Source organism: Gordionus sp. m RMFG-2023, chromosome 5 (genome assembly GCF_954871325.1).
Source record: "Gordionus sp. m RMFG-2023 chromosome 5, tfGorSpeb1-WG-v2, whole genome shotgun sequence".
NCBI classification, from domain to species: domain Eukaryota; kingdom Metazoa; phylum Nematomorpha; class Gordioida; order Chordodea; family Parachordodidae; genus Gordionus; species Gordionus sp. m RMFG-2023.
This window is the reverse complement of record NC_088779.1, coordinates 24,912,404-24,938,884: the sequence shown is the minus strand read 5'-3', so window position 1 is coordinate 24,938,884 and position 26,481 is coordinate 24,912,404. Positions and strand designations below refer to the sequence as shown.

General features: G+C 27.5%; 2 protein-coding genes across 2 annotated transcripts; one reads left to right on the top strand and one right to left on the bottom strand.

The window, feature by feature from the left end:
- The first annotated feature begins 1,754 nt into the window (after positions 1–1,754).
- LOC135929700 (sulfur carrier protein adenylyltransferase-like) lies at positions 1,755–11,772 on the top strand. The gene is made up of 6 exons (XM_065466406.1): positions 1,755–1,833; positions 1,879–1,971; positions 2,016–2,495; positions 2,547–3,029; positions 10,285–10,413; positions 11,461–11,772. Exons 1-6 carry the CDS (start codon positions 1,767–1,769, stop codon positions 11,637–11,639), a joined length of 1,431 nt encoding a protein of 476 aa, XP_065322478.1. The 5' UTR covers positions 1,755–1,766; the 3' UTR covers positions 11,640–11,772.
- Positions 11,773–14,074: 2,302 nt separating this feature from the next.
- LOC135930402 (dolichyl-diphosphooligosaccharide--protein glycosyltransferase subunit STT3A-like) lies at positions 14,075–26,003 on the bottom strand. The gene is made up of 17 exons (XM_065467194.1): positions 25,988–26,003; positions 25,841–25,942; positions 25,616–25,798; positions 25,426–25,571; positions 25,110–25,310; positions 24,872–24,982; positions 24,228–24,308; positions 23,671–23,827; positions 23,298–23,450; positions 22,507–22,589; positions 20,309–20,593; positions 17,627–17,732; positions 17,469–17,551; positions 17,190–17,306; positions 16,949–17,051; positions 15,465–15,653; positions 14,075–14,528 (listed from the first exon to the last, which is right to left on the bottom strand). Coding segments are annotated over exons 1-17 (2,253 nt in total). The 5' UTR covers positions 25,989–26,003; the 3' UTR covers positions 14,075–14,376.
- Between the last annotated feature and the right edge of the window lie 478 nt (positions 26,004–26,481).

The following is a 26,481-nucleotide window of genomic DNA, read 5'->3' as shown; positions in this document are numbered from 1 at the left end:
TTAGAAGAAGTTAATACTCCAACTTCATTGGTAAAAATATTAAAAAATATCTATAACGATTACTCGATACAAATTATCCATGCGGGTCATAAATCAACAAAAATACCAGTTAAGATAGGTTTGAAACAGGGATGTGTCCTTTCTCCTCTTCTTTTTAATTTTATTACAAACTATATCATAAAAAGAGTGACTAAACAATGTTTAGCTCAGATTCCCATCGTGAAATTTAATATTCTTGCTTTTGCCGATGATATTTGTATTATAGGAGATTCTATATCACACCTCCAATTGCTAGTGGACATGATGACCCAAGTTGCTGACCTTTTTGGTTTAAAAATAAATATTGATAAAACAAAGTTGATGACATCAATATTCTCCCCTACAAACATAAATCTAACGATACAAGGGGAAAAAATAGCAGAAGTTCAACAACTAAAATATCTAGGAGTGATACTAGATAGAAAAGGAAATACAAAGCTAGACCTAATAGCTAAAATAAATAAAGGCAGACAGAAATATAGATCCTTTATGAAAATATGGAGTTCGAATCAATTATCAATTCCGTTAAAGATTCGATTATTTAAAACTTTAATATTCCCCTCCCTAATCTATGGTATAGAAACTTGGAAAGATACCAAACAAGAAAGTAAAAAGATGCAAGCGTTCATTAACAAATGTCTTCGATATATTACCAAAACTTTCTACCCGTATAATACTTCAAATCATAATCTTTGGTCCAGATGTGACATTCTCCCTATATATAGACTATGTGAATATAGGAAATTCGAAATATTAGGGCACATTCTCAGACAAGCCCCAAACAACCTAGTATATCAAGCCCTTTTTATTACCCCTTTAGAAGAATTATCTCTCAAACCTTTCCTATCCTACAAAAATAGTTGGTTTGGTAGAATAATTCGATCATTATCGGACATAGATCTATCTTGGGAATTCATAAAACGTGCTTCGTTAGATAGGAAAACTTACAAAATCGTTTTAAGACTTATTTACGAACACTTGACGAATAACTGCTGAGAATGTAACAAGTAAAGATGATGATTAAATTAAATTAAATTTGGTTTATTATTTAAATATATAATTCCATATATTACTTTGATATAACAATGAAAGTTGAGTAAGTAAAGTTATGTTAATACTAAAAATACAATTTCTTATATTGCTTTGATATATATCTAAGAGTTGAAGTAATTGAATAGGGCTATAGTAAATGAAGGCAGATTAAATTAGTGCACATTGTAAGATAATTTCTAATAGATTACATTACATTATGAGATTTAAGGTCAAATAGATTAAATAGATAGATATTTTAAACTAAATAATTATAAAAATTAAATATAATTATATTGTCTAACTAATAATTGGGAACAAATTGTAAATAAACTAAATAAATTTAATAATCATAATAATAATAAAAATTAAGACTAACTATAAAAAAATAATGTTAGATAATTAACTAATGACTAATAATTTGTATTGGATGATACAGTACTACTATTTTTTTCCTTTTAAATATGCTCATAATCTTATTCACTATGCTATTATTATTATTATTGGATTGGGTGAGTTCCACTCCTCTTAATAATTATATCTGGGTTACAAGGTTTGTTGGTATCCTTGAGGAAAAAAATCGGCATAATTATTATGGAGGATAGGGCCTCTATAGTAATTCACGTTCGCTCATTTTGGGCAGGTCCATGACCAACGTGCTAGATAAGATAAGATAAGAAGATAAGCAACCTGTTAACATGCTTTCAAATCCAGAAATATTAAGATATAGCAGACATTTGTTGTTACCTCAAGTAGGAATTGAAGGCAATATATATTTTATCGTATCTACAAATATATTTAATAAACCAGGTCAAATAGCATTAAAAAATGCCCATATATTGATAATAGGAGCAGGAGGGTTAGGTTGTTCAGCTATATTATATTTATCAGCAGCAGGAATTGGTTTTTTCATTATTTAAATATATTTAATATAAATATATTTAAAGGAAAGCTAACTATAGTTGATGATGATAAAATATCTATTGAAAATTTACATAGACAAATTTTATATACACAAAATGATGTTGGTTATTTTAAATCTGATTTTGCTAAAAAAATGGCTATATCTCGGAATCCTCAAATATATTGTCAAAATTTGACTGAGAGACTTACATATGAGAATGCATTAAATATATTAAATTTAAACTTTAATGATAATAACTTAGTAAGTCATACTCACTTAACTTCTGACTTTAGTTTAATTATTGATGCAACTGATAATGTTGAAACTAGATATTTAATTAATGACTTAGCATTGTTTTTAAATATTCCTTGGATATATGGTAGTGCTATTGGATTTGAAGGCCATATGTCAACTTTTAACTACCATTCATCAGATAAAGATAAATCATTGTGTTACAAATGCCTTTTCCCTGTACCTCCACCATTATTTACTATCTCCAATTGCAATGAAATAGGTGTTTTTGGTAATATAAAAGTAATATATATTAAATTATATAAATATATGTCTTATTTAGGTGCTTTACCAGGTATTATTGGAATGTTTCAAGCATTAGAAGCTCAAAAGATTTTAATACCTACATTGTCTCCTTCCTATAATGGAAAGCTATTAATTTTTGATTCTTTATCAAATACTGGATGTTTTAAAGAAATACAATTACGAAATAAAAATCATGAATGTTCATCTTGTAACCAAAAAATGGACAAGACTAGATTTATTGAGTCAGGGCACATGTATAATGAACTTATAGTAAAAAATTGCAGTATTGAATCAAATAATTCAAATAAGAATCACATTTCAGTATATGACTTTGTGCAATTTCTTCGTGTGCATTCAAACACTTGCTATAGTGTGATAGATGTTAGAGAGAAACATGAACTAAAAATTTGTAAATTGTCAAATTATAATACAAATTCAATTTTAACACTTTCAAATCCCTTGAAAGTAAGGAATAATGATTGCATCAATCTTTGTTATGATAGCAATCTTAATTTTTCAAGTAAATTAATTTCACTAAAATAAATGAATAATTTTTAATGATATCCATTTATTTCATTATTGTTAGATAAATGATCGAAAATTTTATGGATTATAATATCATTTGCTTATCCTAGGCCAGGTCATAGAATGTTCATAATTCTAAAAATCTAAGCTAGGCCTCAACTTAAAAAATATGAGTAGATTCATGCAATTAAAAAGTCCAGGTAGGTAATGATAAATTTGAAGTACAGGGTTCATGATCAGGGTTGCCAGCAGGGCTGCCATGTCTCCCCCCATCAGTGGGAGTCTCCCACAATTTTTTAGTTTACCCACATACATCTCACTCCCACAAAACTCCCACAATTAGAAATCTCCCACAAAAAGCTCCCACAATTTTTTAATTTCTCCCACAATTTTTTTTTAGCATCTTAATGTTTTTAATATATAAATAATAATTTTGAGAGACAGTATTTGATTATTTTTATATTTTTAAAATAAATTTTAAATATTTATTCAAAAAATATGTCTAGTTCTTTTATTTTATTTTTCCGCTCTAAAATATATTTTTTATATAATTCTCCAATTCTCCACTCGACATTTTCAAAATTTTTGTGTTAGAAAGAATAGAAGTTAGAACAGTATGTATAATTATTATAAATATATTTTAAATTATTTAATATATTTTATATCGTTATCTAGAATTGCAGTGCTCCACTTGACATTTTCAAAATTTTTGTGTTAGAAGAATAGAACTTTTAGAAGTGGATATTATTCTAATCAAATCAAAGTGTATTTACCGAATTGAGGCAGCACAATAATGAATTAATACCAATTGGCTGTATATACCATATACTGCATAATTCTTGCAAGAAGGCAATGAATGTACTATCTGTAGATGTCGAAGTAATTGTGATGAAATGTTTTAACGAATTTAGTTCATAAACAGAGTCACTGAATTAAAAGAATTGGTGGAGTGGTCTAATTTGGAATGGTGTGAGTTGTTGCGATATGTACTTATCAGGTGGTTATCATTAATACCTGCCATCGAGAGAATTTTATTTTACGAACCCTTAAAGAAATACTTCTTAAATAAAGATTTTAAAAGCTGTCCTAAAATTTTGAAAAATTTTTTCGAGGATGAAATGTCAGAAGCATATTTGGGATTAGTTTCACATGTAGGAAATCTACTTCATGTAGTTAATATTCAGTTGCAATCAGAAGATTCTTTATTGATAAAGATTCACAAAATCATGCTACAGCTCTGTTCATCTCTACAGTTAAAAATAGTAATAAATTTTATGGCTCTATTGCTAAAAATATCATATTAAAATGTTCAAATATGACTATAATTAACGTATTTTTAAATGAAGCAAATATTTTTATTAAGACAATTTTGGAAAACTCTATTTAAAAGTGTATAAATATTATGACATTGGAACAGAAACCATCATTTGATGGTTTTTGTAATTTAATAAATATATTAAAATTACCGATAGACATTGAAGCCTTGTTTGAAGAGATTGTAATTTTTTCCATTTTTTATGATTCGCCAGAATGCTTAAAGTTAGATGGTCTAAAAGCAGAGAAGAAATGGGGGGAATTTTTTCGTAATAATAATAAATCCCCATGCTTGGAAAAGATTTGCGATTATGTTTTCTCCTTACCTCATTCTAATGCCTCATCGGAGCGCATTTTTAGCCTGATGAGGACTGCCTGGAGAAAGGAAAGAAATCGAATTGCTTTAACAACATTAGAGGCTGAGTTAATGGTTAAACAAAATTATAAAATGTCATGCCAGGAATTTTATAAATATCTTAATAACGACGGTAAAGTTTAGTTCCATTATTTAAATCTCAAATAAAATATAATTAACTATAACTATTTGACTTTCTATATTTTATAAAATCTTATTTATACATTTGCATAAAATCAAATAAATTTATTTTTTACATTGTAAAATTAATATTTTGAATATTTTGGCAAATCATAAAAATAAAGAAGCATTACAATCTCCTCAAACATGACATCATATTAAATCTTATTAATAATTATCCGATAATAGTAATAATATTCTTACTTTGGTATTTCTGCAGCATAATTTAGTGAACCTTTATTAAATTATATTCTTCTGATTGCAATTGCATATTAACAGCATATAGTAGATTTCCTATATGTAAAATTCCTAAATATACTTCTGCCATTTATTTTTGAAAATTTTTTTCAAAATATTAGGACAGCTTTTATTATCTATTTATTTTTTAAAGGTTTGTAAAATTTTAAATTCTACGATGGCGCGTATTAGGAGGAACCTGTCAACCAACATTATGCTGACTCAATTCTGTAAATACACTCTGGTTTTTGCCAAATTCACTGAGGAATTATCAGATCAGAAAGCTGCCATGCAATTCATTGGTAATGCCAAATCTGTCATATTTACCATTATATATGGTTAGCTATGTCTTTGGATATTTCATATCTGGAGAAAAATTTTATAATAGTTTTATTGAAATGACATTAATTTTGTTGAAATAGGGGAGGATCAAGGGAAATGTTTTGATATCTCCTTATTAGATGCATCTGTTAGAATTGAATATGTTTGCACATCTTTCAAATCGTCAAAAATTGACCTTCTGGATTTATATCCTAAAACATTGATGATAACCTTGCTCATTTGTGTTCTACAAAGTATAATTTTCATTTATATTAGTCGTTAAATATTATGGGGAAAGATTCTACCAACATTGTGATGTTAAGTAGCTCTCTGAATGTTGTACTACATGATAGTTATTTACCATTTCCGCAACTGTAGTTGCATCTGTATTATTTCTTATTTTTGAAGAATATTTTTGTTTTGCAATAGATGTTGATAGACTGCCCTGTACTGATTTATGCTTTGAAAATTTTTGATGCCTCAAAATATCATATTCCCTTCCCTCATTGTATTAACTAAATACTGTAGAACAACTTCCCCGCACTGATTATAATTATTTTTAACATTGTAAATTTAAAATTGTTTGTTTTTTTATAAAATCTTATTTATACATTAGCATAAAATATATTTTTTTACATTGTAAAATTACAATTTTTTTATAAAATTTTATCTTGTTTACATTCTTTTGTATTTAAAAAAGATCGTTGGTTATTATTTTTAAACAAAATTAATATATTATAATAAATCAATATGTTATTTTAATAATAAAGATAGTATTTAAGAAATTTTGTGTCATACTATAATTACCTATTTTGAAAAATAGTTGCGTATTTTATTTTGGAAAATAGTTACCTATTTTATTTTGAAAAAGAGTTGGATATTTTATTTTGAAAAATAGTTGGCTATTTTATTTTGAAAAATATTTGGCTATTTTATTTTAAATAGTTGGCTATTTTATTTTGAAAAATAGTTGGCTATTTTATTTTAAAAAATAATTACCTATTTTATTTTTGGAAATAGATTCGATTTTATATTTATAAAAAATAATAAGCGGATAGGCCCGCAAATTTTTTTTTTAGCAATTTTCATATTTCTCCCACAATTTTTATATTACTCCCACATAATACAGAATTTCTCCCAAAATTTTCAAATTGCGGGAGAGATATAAAAATTGCAGTAGAAATATAAAAATTGCTAAAAAAAAATTTGAATTGATTTAATTATCCGCCTATTATTTTTTATTTAGTTATTAATTTATAAAAAAAAACCAATGATCTTTTTTAAATATAAAAGAATGTTAACAAGATAAAATTTTATAAAAAAAACGATTTTAATTTTTCAATTAAAAATATATTTTATGTGAATGTCCCGTAAAACGACCGCAATTGGAAATCTACCATGTGTGTGTATAACATTATAGGGATAGGCACTTAATTATCACGTATCACTTTAAATACAAAATAAGGTACTCCAAAAATAAGAAATAATATAGATGAAACTACAGTTGCGGTAATTGTAATCACTTATCTTGTAGTACAACATTCACAGAGATACTTATCATCACAATGTTGGTAGAATCTTTTCCCATAATATTTAACGACTCTAATATAAATGATAGAACAAATGAGCAAGGCTATCATCAATGTTTTAGGACCTAAATCCAGGAGGTCAATTCTTGACGATTTGAAAAATGGGCATACATAAGCAATTCTAACAGATGATCTAATAAGGTATTAAAATATTTCCCTTGATCCTCCGCTATTTCATCAAAATTAAGGTCGTTTCAATAAAACTATTAAATTTTTTCCCCTCAAATAGTGAAAAATCCAAAGACATAGCTAACCATATAATGGTAAATATAGAAGATTCGAGATTAACAATAAATTGCATGTCACCTTTCTGATCTGATAATGCCTCAGTAAATTTGGTAGAAACAGAGTGTATTTACAGAATTAAGTCAACACAATGTTGGTTGCGATATGTTCCTAATACCCGCCATCGGAATTTTAAAATTTTATAAACCTTTAAAAAAATATTTCTTAAATAAAGATTAAAAAAGCTGTCCTAATATTTTGAAATTTTTTTCAATAATGAATAGAGGTATATTTACAAATGATTTCACATGTAGGAAATCTATTACATGCTGTTAATGTGTAGTTGCAATCAGTAGAATCTTAACAAAGATTCACAAAATTATGCTGCAGATGTGCTCATCTTTACAATTAAAATTTGACAATAAATTTTATGGCGTCATTGCTAAAATTTAATTATATTTTATTTGAGATTTTAATATATTTATTAAATTATAAAAACCATCAATTGATGATTTCTGTTTCAATGTCATAATATTTATACAATTAAAATCAAATTTTGATTGTATTCTAAATTTGTCTTAATATCTGCTTCATTTAAAAATGTATTAATTAAAGTATTATTTGAACATTTTAATATAATATTTTTTGCAATAGCGCCATAAAATTTATTATCAATTTTTAATTGTAGAGATGAACAGAGCTGTATCATGATCTTGTGAATCTTTTTTATAAAGAATATTCTGATTGCAACTGAATATTAACTGCATGAAGTAGATTTCCTACATGTGAAACGAATCCCAAATATGCTTCTACCATTTCATACTCGAAAAATTTTTTCAAAATGAACAGCTTTTAAAATCCTTATTTAAGAAAAGTATTTTTTTAAGGGTTTGTAAAATTTTAAAATTCTATCGATGGCAGGTATTAAAGACAATCTGATAGGTATATATCGCAACAACTCACACCATTCCAAGTCAGACCACTTCACCAGTCTTTTAATTCATTAACAGTTGATGACTAAATTTGTTAAAACATTTCATCACAATTATATGGACATCCACAGATAGTACATTTATTGCCTTCTTGCAAGAATTATGTAGTATATGGCATATACAGCCAATTGGTATTAATTCATTATTGTGCTGCCTCAATTTGGTAACTTTAGTTTTTGCCAAATTTACAGAGGCAATATCAGCGCAGAAAGCTGTCATGCAAATCATTGATAAACCTGAATCAGCTATATTTACCATTATGTGGCTAGCTACATCGTTGGATTTTTTACTATCCGAGGAAAAAATTTTTAACAGTTTTATGGAAATGTTCATATTCTTGTTGAAATAGCGAAGGATCAAGGAAAATGTTTTAATATTTCCCTTATTATATGCATCTGTCAGAATTGAATATGGATGCCCATTTTTCAAATGGTCTAGAATTGACCTATAGGATTCAGGTACTAAAACACTTGTGATAGCCTTGCTCATTTTTGTTCTGCCACAAGTAAGGTTTGCACTTATATTGGAGTCGTTAAATATCATGAGAAAAAGATATGACCCACATTGTGATGATATAGCTCTGTGAATGTTTAACTACATGATAGATGAAGTAGTTGCATCTATATTATTTATTAATTGAGAATATTTTTGTATTGCAATCGATGTTGATATACTCCCTTGTACTGACTTATATGAATGAAATGATGTTGATTTATTATTGGATAAAAATAAAACAGGATAGAAAGAAATTTACAAACAAGACATTTTTCGAATAAATATTTAAAATTATTTTAAAATAAAAATCATCAATTAATGTCTCTCAAAATTATTATTTATATATTAAAAATGTTAAAATACTTTTAAAAAAAAATGCGGGAGAAATTAAAAAATTGCGGGAGATTTCCAATTGCGGTAGTTTTGCAGGAGAGAGATGTCTGCGTATAAACTAAAAAATTACGGGAGTCTCCCGCTGATGGGGGGAGACATGGCAACCCTGTTCATGATGAAGGAATGAGGGTAGTTATAGGATTAGGTATGCCGACTAGCTCTGAGTTAAGATTAGGAGATGTTTCTTTGACAATTTCAATAGAGAGAGGAATCACTAAAAATAAGAGGACCTAAAATAAAAAAGCACATGAATAAATTTTTTGAAAGAGATTAATTTTTTCCTATTGATATCTCAGAACCTATTAGTTCTAGAAAGCTAAAATTCTATATCTACTAATGATGTTTTCTCAATATTTATCCAAAATTAAAAGGAAGTTAAAAAGTTATTTATTTTATATGGAATAACCTAGATCAAGCTTTAAAAAAAATTCACCAGGTCTAAAAATTTGAACTGCAGATCTTTCGAAATGTAGGGGTAAGTAATATTAATATTTTCCTTATTTATTTGATTTGAACCAAATAATTTTATCATTCATATTCGTAAAATACAAATCGAATAATTCGTTTTAAGTTAATTTGGTAGAAAATAAAGCGACCATTTTAATTAATTTTTTCTAAATTTAACCTTTCCCTCCAATTTTTTTAAATAATATTTACAAAAAAATAATATGAAAAAATTTCCCCACGATTCAATGAGTTACCAAGTATCTTTATAAGACATGGGCTGTAATTTTTATAATTTTTTTAAAATTGATAATTTGCCAAATAAATAATCGTTTTCCTTTATATAAAAAAGTTTACTGGTGAAGCCAGACAACTTGTACAAAATATTTCTTTGCTATTTAGAATGGATAAAAATATTTAAGTGTAAGACCAAAAACGACAAATTTCGACGGGCTTGGCCCTTTCCGAAATCAAACAACTATATTGAAAAATATATTGTTAGCACAAGATGGACCAAAAGGGACCGATTTATGGACAACATATCGAACCCAGAGTAATACGGACCCGGGCCTTGTTTAAAGCCCTTTCAGAAAATCGGTTTTTACTTAAGTTTCTAGTTCTGCTAAATGGAGTTTAAAGTTTGTAAACTCTTAATTAGGGTTCAGCCCTGAATACTAACAATAAAAAAAATATATAATTTATAAGATATCCCCTTTTCCGCCATCACGAGGAGCACGTATTCACGGAATGATAATGAAGATTTAATAAGCGACGACATGATTGCAAATATTAGAAATAACGTCTGTACAATCGAGCCGAATCATCCTTATAAAAGTTTTAAAATTTTATTTTAATATTACAAAATAAAATATAGCAATATTTTAAATGAAATAAGTTTTCGATATTATGTTGATCGTTAAATTTTAAGAGACATTTGGAAAAGGCGAATTATATTAAAAAAATTTGACAGGTAAGGAAAAAAAATTTCGTTAGTTTTATATAATCAAATCTGTTAATATCCAATTAAAAGAATATTCATTCGAAGGAAATTTTTAATTGGATAAAATGTATAATTTAATTTTTTTATTAAAATAGGTAACTAGGGAATAAGATAAAAGGTTAGAGATATGAATTGTTGAGGTTTTAAGGTTTAAGACATATGTATTAAAAATATTTTTAAATTTTTTTAAAATCATTATTGATAACTTGTCAAATCTGACATATCATTATTACAAAATCTTATCAGTCTTTCTGTTGGGTTTTTTAAGATTTTTTCCTGTCATTTCGAATTGGTAGTTTCGTTAATATCGAGCCAAACACCTCAACTCATACAGAAAATTTTAATATCTAGCTTAGAGAGATTTTTTAAAATGAAAATCATCTATATTTGATAGTCATTTTAGTTTAATTTGTATGTATATACATGTTCTAACCAACAATCCTGATCTTTACATTAGGCAATGTTTAAATTTCAGTTGGTATTAGCATCGGGCATATTTTCACTTGTAGTTTTGCAAAATCTGTTAGCAACTCGGCTTAGATTTTGAGTTCCGAGAATGGGCCGTTTGGGAATCGGCTCAAATTAGGCAATTTATGCAAGTTTATTTCACTGATAATTTAATTGAGTCCTGCATGAACCGATCCAACAGATTTTAAGGACCTCGATATTTTTATAAATTAATTTGTTTTCTATTTTATGAAAATATTTTTTTTTCGAGAAAAAGAGTAATCACAAATTTTTTTATTGTCCTCGTGCTTATAATTTTTTTTACAGGGTTGGTTCTGAAAAAAAAACAGGTACAGTATAGGGAGGGGGGTCTAATAAATATACTTACTCATTTGTAAAATAAACGTATTTTATAATTTATAAATTTTTTGAAGTATTTGTATTGTGCCGGAGAGGAAACGATTCCATTCGTGCTTGCCAAATTTTGCGATCAAAGTTGGAACGAATAAACCTGACCGATAAAAATGAAAAAAACTCATTTGCCGTGTATAATATAATTGGTGGGCTGCACGCCTGGTCAAGCGATATAGATCCCGAATTTCCTGTTTATTAACAAACAAAAAATGACATAATATGCCAATTTTTAGAGTTTGTTCTTTACATTATCATGAAATAAAAAAATAATTTATGTATGTTCCATTTACTATTTATATTGTTAATTCTAGTCTGTAGAATGGTCCGTATGGTAGACCAAATCATTCTGTAATAGATTATCTTTTACCTTTTAAAAATTGAATTTATTTTGCAATTATAAAATCAAATTTAAAAATGATAATTTATCTTATTTATTTTAATGCAATCGAATAATGGTATCCATTATTCAAATTATATTTGACTATTCAAACTTTAAATAAAATTTAAATACCATTTTTTAAGTAAAAATAAATTGATAAGAAATTTAAACAATATATTTTTAATTTTTTATAGCTCAAATGGCATAATGAGGTTAAAAATTTTAAATTTCCGTAAAGATAGAAGAACATCAAACAAATCGTCTGAATAAAATTTTTGATATAATTTGCTTTAAAAATGACAGGACAAATGGCTACAAAACATTAAATGTTTAAAAATTATAGGAATAGAGGGTAAATTCTGGCACATTTCAAAGATATTTTTTCTCGTGTAGACGCTGGCAGGGTTAGGTACGTTACTCAGGGGAAAAATATAATGGTTAAGTTACTCTTGTTATCTCAAAATAGTTAAGGTTACGAAACCGTTATTCAAAACACGGTTACAAGAGCTCTTTTTATTTTTTATCAAGATTAATATATAATTAAATATTGTAATTTTAAGCATTTGGTAAAGGAACTTTAAATAGAACATTATTTAATCTTCTATTTGGCGTATTAATCAAATTAGCAAAAGTAAAAAGGCATTCAAGGAATAGAGGATGGTAGATTTGTATTATAACTAGTATTGTTAAACGACTCGTTAGCCAGAAAAATATTGTCAGCAAAATCTTCAGGCTTGGGTAATATTATTCTGGATGAAATAATGAGTTAGCCGTTTTTAAAAATAGGCTCAAAACGAGCCGTTTAACAACACTAATTTTAACGAATAAAAATTTGTTTGATTATCGGATATTTAGGCAGTAAATTAATTTCAAATGATGGATCAAGAAGATATAAAATTACTTGCATCTCAATATCATTTGAATTTTTAGTAGATTACAAATAATATACATAGACATACTAAATCATCATAATAGCAATTTTCCTCTTCGTAGCTTATAATGTGGTAACAGTGCTAATAATTTTTTTCTGGTTACAAATAATATTGGTACTAAATCACCATAATATCAATTTTTCTTTTTTTGAAGTTTATCCAATGCTTCGGTAATAGGTGCTAAAATCTTAGTGTATTCTTCCAAAAAACCGATTTATTTTTATGACTGTAAGGTCTAATTTGTTTAATAGGCTTTCAAGGTTAGATATTTTAGAAGCAGCATCAAGGCGTCATATAGACTGTTCCATCTAGTAGGGCATGGCGTTATTAAATAATAGTCTTAAACGATTTCCGAAAACTCGGTCTTCTGGCTAAATTCCATAGGTGAATAAATTTTGAATAACGAAATATGAACTTTACGATACTCAAAAAGTTTAACGGTTACAGAACTCTTCATTACATTTTTAAATTGATAGAATTATAGATGCTTTACGTTATTTATAACTTTTTGCCCAACCCTGGATGTACTGATCAAAGCCAATTAATTTTTATTATAGTATAATGAAGCATAATTTCCATTTACATTCACCTAAGTTTAGCCTAAACGTTAAATATTAAAATTATTCATTCAATTTTTAAAAAATATATTAAATTCGGAACAAAAAGTTCAAATTTTTAATGACTTAGGCCCTAATTCTTTTAAAAATGCACTTTTGTGAGCCGGCTAAATTTGAATGTATTACGATATGCTCAAACAAATAAGCTTATCATAGAATCTAAGTTAATTCTTCTAATAGACTAACAGTTTATGCAAATAGTATTTATGATTCAGCATGCAATCATAAATACATTATAAACTTGATTGAGACATATTGACTAAATAAGAAAAGTTTTGTAGTTATAGACTATCTTTCATATATACTATGATGGTATATTCTGTTAAAAATATGTTTTCTTACATCATAACGGTATCTTTATTCCACTTCTTTTTTAACCTTAGATATAGGATGATTTAAAAAAACATAACATCAAATCAATGATTTCATATTTTAAATGAATAACGAAGAATTGTAAACATTTTCAACGTTTAAAAGAAGTTTTTTAAAAAATTCGTTAATATTCTAATTTAATATATAAAAAAATACAACATATTTTTTTAAAAATATTTATTTTGTAAATCTGGTCATGTCTTAATAATAAAAATATTCTAAAATAAATTGATTCGTAATGCTTTATTTCTACGAATTATAAAAAAACTTCTAATAAATTAATTATAATTCTATAATAAACTGAAAATAAATTAGTGATCATTTACAATTTAAAAAAATTACAATTTTATGATTTTATACATTTTTGGTGGGCAAAATGAGAACAATTTATAAAAGATAATAATAGTATCATATATTAGAATTTTAATATAATACGTATATTATCCATGTATTATAAACCTAAATTTAAATCATAATAATTTCCCCAAGACATTCAAAATGAAGCAAGATTTTGACTAATATATTTACACAATTTATGTTATCGTGGTAATGAGTCAACCTGGATGGATTGTTAGCGGAGAATATTTAAATGTTGTGTATTTTATTCTTTTAAAATATCCTAATCACATTCATTTTTCAAACCCTCAATCCACGATTGTTTAATCGTTTAACTTTGTATATTCTAACAATCCAATGTTCGGTAGTAAAAGATTCTTCCATAAAATTAAGCTTTATATTTTTTTCTCCAATTTCGCAGTTCCTAACTCTATCAAATCCAGAAGGTTTGCCTTTATTTATTTATTAAATGATCAAGATGAAATTGTTAAATCAAATTAATCTAAAAATTTTCTCAAATTGATTATTTTATTAATTTTAAATCTGAATATATTTAATTTGCTCTATTTCTACAACCTATATTTCAATAATTAATTTCCTAAATAAATAACCTCACAAATTTAATCAAATAATTTTTTTAGATGCTTATTTGGAAACCATATAAAAACGTCATTCTTAGAATAATAGTATATATAATATATATTACAATTTGAAAATCAGCCCCTTATCTGGTAACGATTTCAGTTTATCAACAAACATGTCATCTACAACATGGCTCAATATCCCATATTTAAGCTAAATATTATCTATCATACTTCCGTTAGACGAAATAACATTTGTAAAATTAGTACACTTTTCCAAAACATGTGATGCGAGAACTGCTGAATTTAGTACAAACTAATAAAAAAGAACAAAAAAACCACATTTCGTTATTTGATCTAGAAAATGCTTCAAATACGGTAAGGTAATTAAAGATATATAAAGCCAGAATATTTATCTAAAATAAGGAGAGGGGAGAGTTTAAGGGATGCACAGAAAAATATAAAATGATTAGACAAAAGAAAGCAGTGTGCCTTTAAATTAGAGATTAAATGTTTAGACTAGAAAAAAATGTTCCAGGATAATGTAAGCCAAAAAACGAGGAAAGGACATTGGATATAAATAAGGTTACGAAGATGGATGTGTTGGGAAAATCAAAAAAGGATCATAATGCAAAAAAATTTCCAACATAAAAGCGATGCTAAGTGGGTTGCTGAGTAAGAGGGCAAGAGAATTATATCGGAAGAGGATAGACGTCTTGAGGTAAAATCCGGGTATTAGAAGAAATTCATAGTCATTCATAGAATGGAAGAGAAAATTTTAATTTAAAATAAAAAAAATTTGAATACCTCCCTCTGTATGAACCGAGCCAAAGTCAAAATACGATAGTTTATACATCAAACTATTAAGCATAATTTTTGAAGCATCCTTATCTATTTTATATTCGCCCTGGGGTGTGAAATAATCAGCTTCTTTAATGTGGCTACCCGTCTCTGTGCTACCTCCTATACGAACCATCCACAAAAATTTGTTGATATCTGATTTCATTTATTTATTTTGATTTTAAATCATGTTACATAAATGTTAAATTCAATATGACCTAATTATTATTTTATAAAAAAAAAACATGTTAAAATATAGTACAAAGGCAGTGACTAGAAATTTTAGCTTATATAAGCACTAGGAGAGGACATTTATAAAAAAATCATATTCTCTGTAATATTTTTCTCATGCATCGATAATACTAAATTCTTCATTTTTAAAAATATGATTCGTGAATACGCAGCTTAGAATATGAATTAATTAATCTTTATGGAACATATTTGAAATCGAATGGCCTTGTCACTTAAAAAAAAATTTATAAGGTTTTTCGGCCCATTTTTAGCAGGCCCAGCTTAATTATGTTTTATGAAAGTTGTCCAGTGGTCCGTAACTATTTTTTATTGAGGAAAACGACATCAATTTGCCAACATAGCTTTATAAACATTTCCAAAATTTAGGCCCAGAATACATAAAAACATTTTGTATGGCATGGCCTGAAAATATTTTTTTCCGGCCTAGGCTGCGTGACCATTAATAATTAAACTAACAAGTAAAAATGTGTAATAAATAACTGAAAAATTAGATGATTAAGTAATATTAACTCGTTTTTAAATTACGATTCATTTTAAATATGTAAATAAGAGATGTTAACCCTCGTTCTAACAAAAGGGTTCAGGTTCAATAGAAATCCCTGAAACAGGTTTAGAGTCCAGAAAAATAAAGATTATAAAATTTAGTTAAAATAACAGGAACGCCAGCTTTTTTAAAATTTATTTTATTTAGCATTCACCATAAAAATAACATATCACCATAATTATAGTTAGAATAATACAATACGATTTAATAAATAATATTATATTTGCAATTTAAAAATTTTATTTAAGCAAATTAATCTTTTAAAATATCATCATTAAGAGAATAAATTTAAAAAAAACAATTTCTTAACCCAAAATCTTAAAAGGGGGTTCGGTAAAATCTCGAGGGTTATAAGGGTTTGGGTTCTCGGTCCTGATTAAATACCTAAAATGTTTTTTTAAACATTTTAGGATCCAGAAATTTTTCTTGGGAGTCCTTCTCCAAATGCCCTCTTGTAAATGAGACCTTGAATAAGTGATGTTATTAAGAGTACCCCGTCTGTGCTATTAACACCAATCATTTATGCAACCTAAATAAAAGGAAATACATGCTTAAATTATATCTAACCGTGCTTTTGCCTCTCCACAGAGAAAATTGAGTTTAAAAAGTTAGTCAATTTTTTTAAACAAAATGGCGAATTCAAAAATATTTAAACCATCAGAAGAATATCCCACGAGCCCCCCAAATATTACCAGTACATAATCGACGTCCAATTCTTTCATTATTGCATAGGCCTTTTCTTCGCTTGAAGACATCGCCTAAGATAATGTGATAAATAAAAATGGATAAATAAAAATGAATATCTATTTTATTCTTTGAACAATTGTAATTTTGACATTACAATCTGATTTTTAAAAAGTGGTTTAATATAATATAAAAATAAATTGTCAATTAACCTGGCCAACTCGAGAGATATGGGTATTATTCCAAGTGTTGTTATCAACCAAAACCGTTCTATTAGCGATAGAGGTAATTTGATAACCGTAATCCCACCAAGACATTATTTTAGCATCCTTTATAAATATATCATTTTAAATTTGAAGCCAATTGACTTTTATCTCACAATTGTTAGCATTAAAATATTAAGTTTGAACCAACAATACTTTAAATTTATTTAGTTAGTACCCAGGTTTAACATTTATTTTTCTAAGATGTATAATAAGAATAATACTCACTGGTTTAGTATTTTGCCTCAGCCACCAATAAGATTCCCTAAAATCGTCAAATATTATATTATCCCCACTGGATGTCCTCGCACCTATAATAAAATAAGATTAATTAAGAAATAATATATTCATATATATATATTCGATTTGTAATATTTAATTATTACCTAAAACGATTGAAGGGCTTGAGTACGCTTCTGAAGTGACCCAAGTGCAATGATAAGTGTATAAGATAAAAAAACCGGTCAGAATGCCTACTAACCCCATTGATATCTAATTTTCAATTAGGAAATAAATTATTGAATAAATATCCTCAATAAATTTTGCGATAATTAAATGTTATTAACAAAACTATTATGACCAATGATTGTAGATATTGGAAATTGGATAAAAAATGAAAAGACTCTTTATTTTAAAAGATCATTTCGTGTCAAATCGACCAAAAAAGGCATTTTTGGCTGATTTTCAATACCAATAAAAATAAGTATAAGGATTAAAATGATTTGTGGTTAGCAAAGTTACGAAATTTGAACTCGCTAGCTGTTATATTATAGGAGATATTAAGGTTTTAATTTCTAGAGGCAGGTATGGTATCATGGCAAATACCTGTATTTAAAATACTAATGGGAATACTTGTATTTAAAATATTGTCTATATGAATGATTTCGCAGTTTAAATTAGAAGTCTGCAATAGATGGGTTTTTAGTCCGCCAGCCCACAGTGAGGAGGGAGAGGCGTTGTCGGGTTTTTAAATATTTACAACATGGGGGGGGGGGGGGGCTGGTTAAAAAATTTTAAAGTAATGAGCTGGTGAATCTCTCAGTAGAAATGAGCAGAACAGACTTCAATTTATTAAAAATAATAGTTTTATATCATAATATTGCATATATAAATATATTCAAATAAATATATAAGGATGCAAACCAGGCATTAAAATAATAATTAAACATTAAGCGGGCGGGTCAAGAAAAATAGATAAATGGGCGGGCGGATGGGTAAATTTTTTTAAAATTATGAGCAGACGGGTTAAATAATTCACAACAAAGAGTGGCCGGGCTTTTTGGCTAAAAACCTACCTATTGCAGACCTCTAGTTTAAATACAAAAATAAATAATAGGGCTGTCTGATTTAATTTTTGTAGATATTCTTTGGCGCAAATAATGGAAGGTTTTATAAAAAATGGAGGAAATTTTTTTGCAAAAATTGGAAATTTTGGTTATTTTAAAAATTACATTTTAAACTTTGTAATAAGATGACTACCATGCATAAAAAACAATTTAATTATTATCCCCCCCCTAATTATCAATCCTTCACTTAATCGTATATACCAAATTTAATTTTGTTTTTAATTAATAAGTAAAATCTGAAAAAAGTAAAATGGCGCTTTTTCGCACCTTCAACCCTTAATATTTCTAGTAATATTAAAGTTAGCGAGTTCAAATTTTGTTTATGACCTATTAAAACTGTAATCGGCATTGGATTGATATGAAATAACCTAAAAATCAGGGATGTGAACCCGGACCCTGAACCCTCGTATTTTGGCTGAACCCGGACCCTTTTAAAAAGTGGAGGGTCCAAGGGTTCAGGGTGTTAAATAAATTTTTAAAAAAATAATATAAAATTTTTATATTTTTATTAATTTTTTTCGTGGAATCTCCCTAAAAAATAGTCACTTTAAAACTATAATTGATAAAGCAAGGGATGTTGTAAAATATTAATAAACTCCCAAAATTGTTAGAATATTAAAATCCATGAAAAGGCAAATGGCAATTTTAGATTGCACAACACGTTGGTCCTCTATATGTATGATGCTAGAGCGATTATTAAGTTTGAAAGATTTCTGTAATGATTTAATCATAGGAGCATGTGAAATCATTTTGTCAGAAGATGTTTGGAATCAAGTAAAAGAGCTTACTAGTGTGCTGGTTCCTTTAAAAATAACAATTATGTTTATCGGATTTTTATGGCATATGGTTAAGATGTCGATTAGAGTTAGGGAGATTAACAAGTTCTTTTTCAAATGAAGTATTAGAAAATACGAAAATAAGAGAGCAACAATATTTACAAAATAGTGTTGTATATGCTTCGATATATTTAGACCTGCGATATCAGGTTTTATTAAGTAGTGAGCAAAAACAAATGGCTATAGACCATCTTGAAGATTTATGGCATACCCAAAACTCTATTATTTACAATATATAGGAGGTTACAACAATATCTACTGGTTGTAGCGATAACAATGATAATGATAACGATATTGATGAACTGGAAATTTTACTATTAGATAGAGAAAAAAAATTTAAATTATCATCTGATAGAAAGGAGCAAAAAATATCTATTGTATCTTTAATAGAAAAGTTCTCGGAAGTTATGAGAATAAATAGAGATGCAAACATTTTAAAATTCTGGGAGGAACAATATATCCAGAATTATATACCTTGTCTAGAATCGTCATGGCTGTACCGGCGACACAAGTACAATAATTTATGTATTATAAAAAATGGCTATCTATTTTAGGTAAGCGTAGAACGTGGATTTTCATCGTTGAAATATATTTTATCTAATTTACGTGTAAATCTGAAGGATGATATTTTAGAAGATATCATGATTGTGCGATTGAATAAAATATTTAAAATATAAATTATCTCATTTCGAATTATAAATGTGTATATATTGAAGTATAATAAAAAGTGAATGAAAAAAAGTCTTATTTTGAGTCATTATTTTTATGTTTCCTCTGAACCCGAACCCTGGACCCGGGTCCTTTTTAAATTTATTACCGGACCCGAACCCGGACCCTTTTTTTTGTCGAAGGGTTCACATCCCTGCTAAAAATATTTTAAAAAAACCTCTTTCTTAAAGGGATAGTTGATTTCACTCATTAGTGGTTTCTTGGAAATATTATGCCTGTGTTGGGATGTAGGTAGAGTCCCATTACTTATCGAATTGTGAGAAACTGTAGAAGTTATCGTTTTTGACGAAGGTTTTGATCCAATATCGTCTAGGAAATTAAGTCCTAAATCTGACCACAAATCAAGATTTTTGATGTAGACCCTTAGGACAGAACTCGCCCCTATAGCACCGATTATACACATAGCTGGTGCGAGAACGAGCATTAGACGAACCATTACACCCTTTATATAGTAAATATTGTAATATATCATATTCTAAAAAAAATCTTTTACTTTTGTATCATTTAATTCTTTTATCAAATTTTAATAAGTATAATCAAAGTTTTTAATATGGGCACCACAAAATAAAGATTTACAAAATACGGTATGAAGTCTGGGCCGGAAACCTATTTAAATATCATAACAGGCCGGGTCAGTTAAAAAATTTAAAGGGCCTAATAATTAGCGCATATAGGGTTGGCTTGGGCAATTTACACAAAATGAGGCAAAGCCTCATGAATCTCTGACTTTCGTAAAGTTTTAATAGGCCAGCCTGGAAATTAAAATTTTAAAATATATTTTTCTAATTTCACGCTAATATTTTGATTAATACTATATTAAATAAATAACATGCTTATTTCTTTATATTTTACGAGCTGTGTAACTAAAATACTAAATCCGACGCATATGGGAGACACGCTCTCCACTGTATATTTATATCAAAAATCAGCCGACATGATAAATAAATGTAATAATAGCTTCTTTTTTAAATAAAGCCAATTTTTCCTGTATTTTAGAACCTACATCCTTTTCAGATAAAAAACGCCCTGACGGCAAAACCGTCGTACCTTTTTTCATGGGAAAGCCTTTAATGTGGGATTTTACCTGTATTAATTTCATGGCTCCATCTAATAATTCCCATGATCGCCTTAACAGAGCCGAATCTCTAAAAAATATAAAATACTCGCACCTAATGTGTGATAACCACTTTGTTCCAATAGCAGCTACATTAACCTGCTCTTTTGGACAAGCGGCTTTATATCTATTCTAAACAATATCCAAATCAATAAAAAAATCATAACTTTCTCCATTTTACAAACTCAAGCAGAAAATCGCCGTATCTATAATTAGATCTAATTATCAAATATTTAAAACATCATGGCCCGACCTCGCCATTTGATATTTCTTTTTTTAAAGGTTTTTTTCTTCTTTTTATAAAAATATACATTTGTATTTTTTTTTAACTTAAATTGATATATGACATATTTTATTATATTCTCTATATTTTAATGTTAATTTTTAAATAATTATATTTATCATATTTGTATATGAATTTTAATAAAAAATTGAATTTTAAAAAAAAATATATAATAAATTTACAAAATATTAAGCAGGTTATTTATGATATGATCCAATAGATATCAAAAATATTTGATTTAAAAAACGGTTGTAGAAAAAAATAGACAGTCATAGAAGAGAGATATAGGGGCCTTAATTGACATTGGGGAAAAATTATAGAAATTAAAAATGTAATGACCGGAAAATTAGAATTTTTAAAAAAATTAATAGACTAGGGAGGACTCTTTATAAAAAACTTAATGTGCCAGGCCAGGTAAATGTTTAAAAAATCATAACGGGTGGGGCTGAGCAAAAGATTTAGTGGGTAGGGCAACTTGTTCAAATTCTTAATGGGCCATAGCGGGCATCCAGGCTATGCTAACCTATATCAGAAGCCATAAACCCTTTTAAAAATATAGCGAATTTACAAGAGCATTGACTAAAAAAAGGATTCTGGACCCTAGTTTGAGTTCAAAAAATTGAAAATTGTTTTGTCTCAGGAATTTTTTAAATTTTTTCTAATGACCTTTATTCTAAAATGGATCTAAATCAGACCTGGTTCAAATACCCAGGGATTGAATGGTTTCCAAAAATGGAGCTTGGTTCATTTTCGAAAATGTCCAACAGAAAATAATTTTCAAACCTAGCTAAAAAAAACTATCGCTTATGGAGTGGAACCGAAACTGCATTTTAAAAAAATATTCAAAACCAAAAACAGATTATTTTGGTCCAGGCCCCGAAAAATGATAGCACAGTGGGAAAACAACTATATTTTAGAATGTGTCAAATATAAATAAAATATCATTTATAATTATTACCGTGAAATAGACGCTTGTGATAACATACAGGATGATAAAAACGTTTCCATTATTCAAATTTTTGAAGCAGTAATACAATCCCGCTAAAATTGTGATATTTAATTTTAAAATAATTTAAATACTATATTATAAGTAAACCTTGATCATCGAGGGATCTCTATTGGCATTAGAGATCTGCAAAGTTAGGCCCGGCCCAAGTCCGGCCCGAACGGGCTTCGGACCGGGCTCGGGTCTAATTCTATTTAAAATAATCGTGTTCGGGCCGGGCCTAATATTTTTAAATAAATATCTGCCGGGTCGGGTCGGACTTTGGAATTTTTTTTAAACATATCTAAATTTATCAATTTTATATTGAATTTTTTATGTAAAATAATAATATTTGATTTTATTTATTGAAACTAAACGATATATAACATATGTCTTTTATTTTGAGTAATTATAAAAATGAATATCTATATTTAAATAAATTCGGGCCAGGCCGGGTCGGTAAATTTTTTAAAAATTACGGGTTCGGGCCGGGCCGGCAAACATTTTTAAAAAATTTCGAGTTCGGGCCGGCAAAAGTTTTTTAAAAAAATTTTGGGCCGGGCCAGGCTTGAAAAATTAGACCCGATGCAGATCACTAATTGTCATCGTGCAAAAAGATTATAACCCCATTTCAAGGAAAATAATATTGGAGGGGGGGACAACGCCCTAAAGAATATGATTTTAGAACCAACAGGGGCAAAATTGGAAAAAATACCATTACGTGAAGAAGTTACCACACATTATTTCGATTTAAATTATTATACCGGGCATCAAAAACATTAGTATTTGGAGATCAAAGTAGAAAGAAGACCAGGCAGTGGGCTGATGTTCCGACACGGATGCTATGATAGGAATATTGTTTTTGGCGTACGAGGGATCTAACAATGTATAAAATCTTCCAGTCCAAGGAGCGATTTCTGTTTTATTTTTATCATGTGATAAATGTAAAATAAATGTCTTTAAATATTAATAAATATTTTGCATATAATAAAGAGCCATAAATGGTCTAATTTTAATTTTTCAAAAACACATGGACTCAGAGGACAAAAATAATTTATTTTCGGACTGGACTGAAGCGAGAATAACAGGTTTTATGGAGGACTCTAATATAAAATACATAAATATTAAACTACAAACTTCCTGTTATGGTCAAAATCAGAATAGCACTTCCAATGATTGTCATTATAACGGTCAAAGTGGTCCTGATCAAAGATTGAAATGTTTCTTTCGAAAGTTTAGAACGAGTGTAATTGACAAATTCGTATATTTGACATATTCCAAATATCCCAAAGGCCTAATACGTCAAAGCACGTGATAGAGGAAAATATAATGCAAGTTTAAAAGAAAGATATTATAAAATGTTAAATAAAAATTGGATATACAATTCTTAAATATTAATGAAATTATATATGATATCAAATGAGACTATTTTTTCAAAATAAATCTTTTCAATTTAAAAAAAAATTAATTGGGCAACGAAATAAAAGTATATGAGGGTTTATATGGCTTGATTTCTAAAAAGAATACTTCAAAAAATAACATATTTGTCACGTGATTTAAGGGTTTTAACTCCGTTAGTCATTTTTTTAAAAAACGTTATTATAAACGATTTTTAGCACAATTTTGACCGAAAGTGGATGAAGTTAATGCCTTACAATAATATACACTAAAATCATAATAAAATAAGTAAAAACGGCTAAATGTTCGCTGGATTGAATGGGTTGAAATCCTACAAACGGAATTTGCATCGAAAACAGTGTTCCCATACTGTAAAACTTGATATTTTTATTTTTAAATTAAAAGAAAATATATTATTTCTAAAATATGGTGATTATTATAAAATATAGATTTAAACAACATTTTTAACAAATCATACCTAATCACAAAAATATATACTGTATTATTGTTCACATTTAGATAAATATTAGGATAAAAAAATAAATTTTCTTTTATTTTAAAGTTCATACTTTCCATATATATTAAAAATTTATAGAGTAGCTTGTCATTTTTAAAAGTCATGAATAATGAAAAATTAACATGTGTTAATTATAACTAGAACCCTCTAATGCTGAAGAAGAGGGGAGTGAATCAATTGCATTAAAATCTTAGAAGGGTACATCATATGGATTCATTCTTAGTCAACATATATAGTTAATATCCCTTTTATAATTGAATTCATTAGTCATGAGGAGGGTCCCTAAATTATTAGCTTAGGATCCTACTGTTTATAGTATTATTTATGTGAAAAGAATTAAAAAATTTATATAATCTATTTGTTACAATAAGTTAAAATTTAAGCTCTTTCAAGTTTAAAAAAAAATCTATAAAAAAATCATACCACAGTATATGATACATAAACTTTGTGATCAAAACGACCTATAATCATAAGTACTAATACATGGATTGGGATAAGATTTATCAAGAATACATAACCACCCCAAGAGGAAACCTGAAATTTTAATTAAAATAAAAATGGTTTATTAAATAGTAAACATATTATGGTACAGATAAATATTTAAAATTTTGGTTAATTTATATAACATAACATTTAATAAATTTGGTATAATATTAATTACCATATAAAAATATGCTAAAGCACAGAGAGCAGAATGAAAAATTGACCCAGTGTGAGAGCAACTTTTTATCCATAGGTAATACGTTAAAAGCATACAAAAAATTGCAATGCCTTCATTATCATAGGAACCTGCAACAGAACGAGAAATATATCCTGGAACCATACTCATCAAACAAGCTGCTAGCAGACCTGCACTGCTATCCTATATCAAAAAAAATTGACATACAAAGGAATAATTGCATCGAGTAATATATTCTCAATGTTTTAAGATAAAAGATATTGATGAATTTGATAATAATGCATATATTGTAACTAACTTTTAGTTCTTTTGTCAAAGCATAAGTAACTAAAGTTGTCAAGCTTGAAAATAATGGGGCTAAAAATACACAAACATCTTTGATATCAATTGAGATATGAAAAAAATTCATTGTATGATATAATATGCTAGAGGTTATCATGAGCCCTAAATTAAACTATAAAAATTTAATTCAAAAAGTAAGAATCAACCTGGATAAATAGTACCACCAATAATTCTTCCTAATGGATACCACGCCATGTCATCAAACCAATTATGAAAATTATAATAACCCTCTTTTGTTAAAAATTGAGTGGTTCTATAATTAAAATATGGATCAAATTCATGTATTACACTTTCAAATCTCAACACAGAAAAAAGTCGAATGGCAAAAGCTTAAAATTTAACTATAATATATTAATAACTAGCTAAAATACCTAAAATCATAGCTAATGTTAATATAGCAAATTTCAAAGCTATCTCTTGCTTTTCAGAAGAAAGCCGAAATACATAAGAGAGTTTTCTTTTTATATCAATCACTAAATAAAATATATAAAACCCAATTTAAGAACGTACACACTTACTAGTTTTGATAATTTACAATTGATAATATCGTATTTATGTTAAACGTGTTGCCTGAATTTAGAAAACATGTTAGCGCATCGTAATGATACACTAGGATAATTAAATATTAGTTAAATAATATACACTTATAATATTAAATTCGAATATATTCTTTATTCTTAGAAGCATATATATAAAACATGAATAGATTTGATATTTATAAATCGAATTTACGATCTACATCAAAGAGTAACCAGTTTGTAGAATACGAAATACCAATAGAAATACCAACCAATTGGATAATATAATTGATTATACACGATGTTCTTAGATCAATAAATAATAAACAATAATCACTGTTAATTTTTGAAAAGGCAGTAAAATCAAAATTTCCGAAATATCGCATATATTTTAGTAGAATCTAGTTTACAAAGTTATGGGCTTATATCTTTTTTAATTTTATTCTCCAAAATATAGCATATTAAAAACTCTTTGAAAAACGAAAACAACTACC

Coding starts and splice junctions, on each gene's coding strand:
- LOC135929700 (XM_065466406.1), top strand. CDS start 1,767: ATGCTTTCAAATCCAGAAATATTAAGATATAGCAGACATTTGTTGTTA. Junction 1,972..2,015: donor TTTATCAGCAGCAGGAATTG/GTTTTTTCATTA, acceptor ATATATTTAAAG/GAAAGCTAACTATAGTTGAT. Junction 2,496..2,546: donor CAATGAAATAGGTGTTTTTG/GTAATATAAAAG, acceptor TGTCTTATTTAG/GTGCTTTACCAGGTATTATT.
- LOC135930402 (XM_065467194.1), bottom strand. Junction 22,590..23,297: donor ACTAATGTTTTTGATGCCCG/GTATAATAATTT, acceptor TCACAATTTTAG/CGGGATTGTATTACTGCTTC. Junction 17,307..17,468: donor TGAGGCAAAATACTAAACCA/GTGAGTATTATT, acceptor ATATTTATAAAG/GATGCTAAAATAATGTCTTG.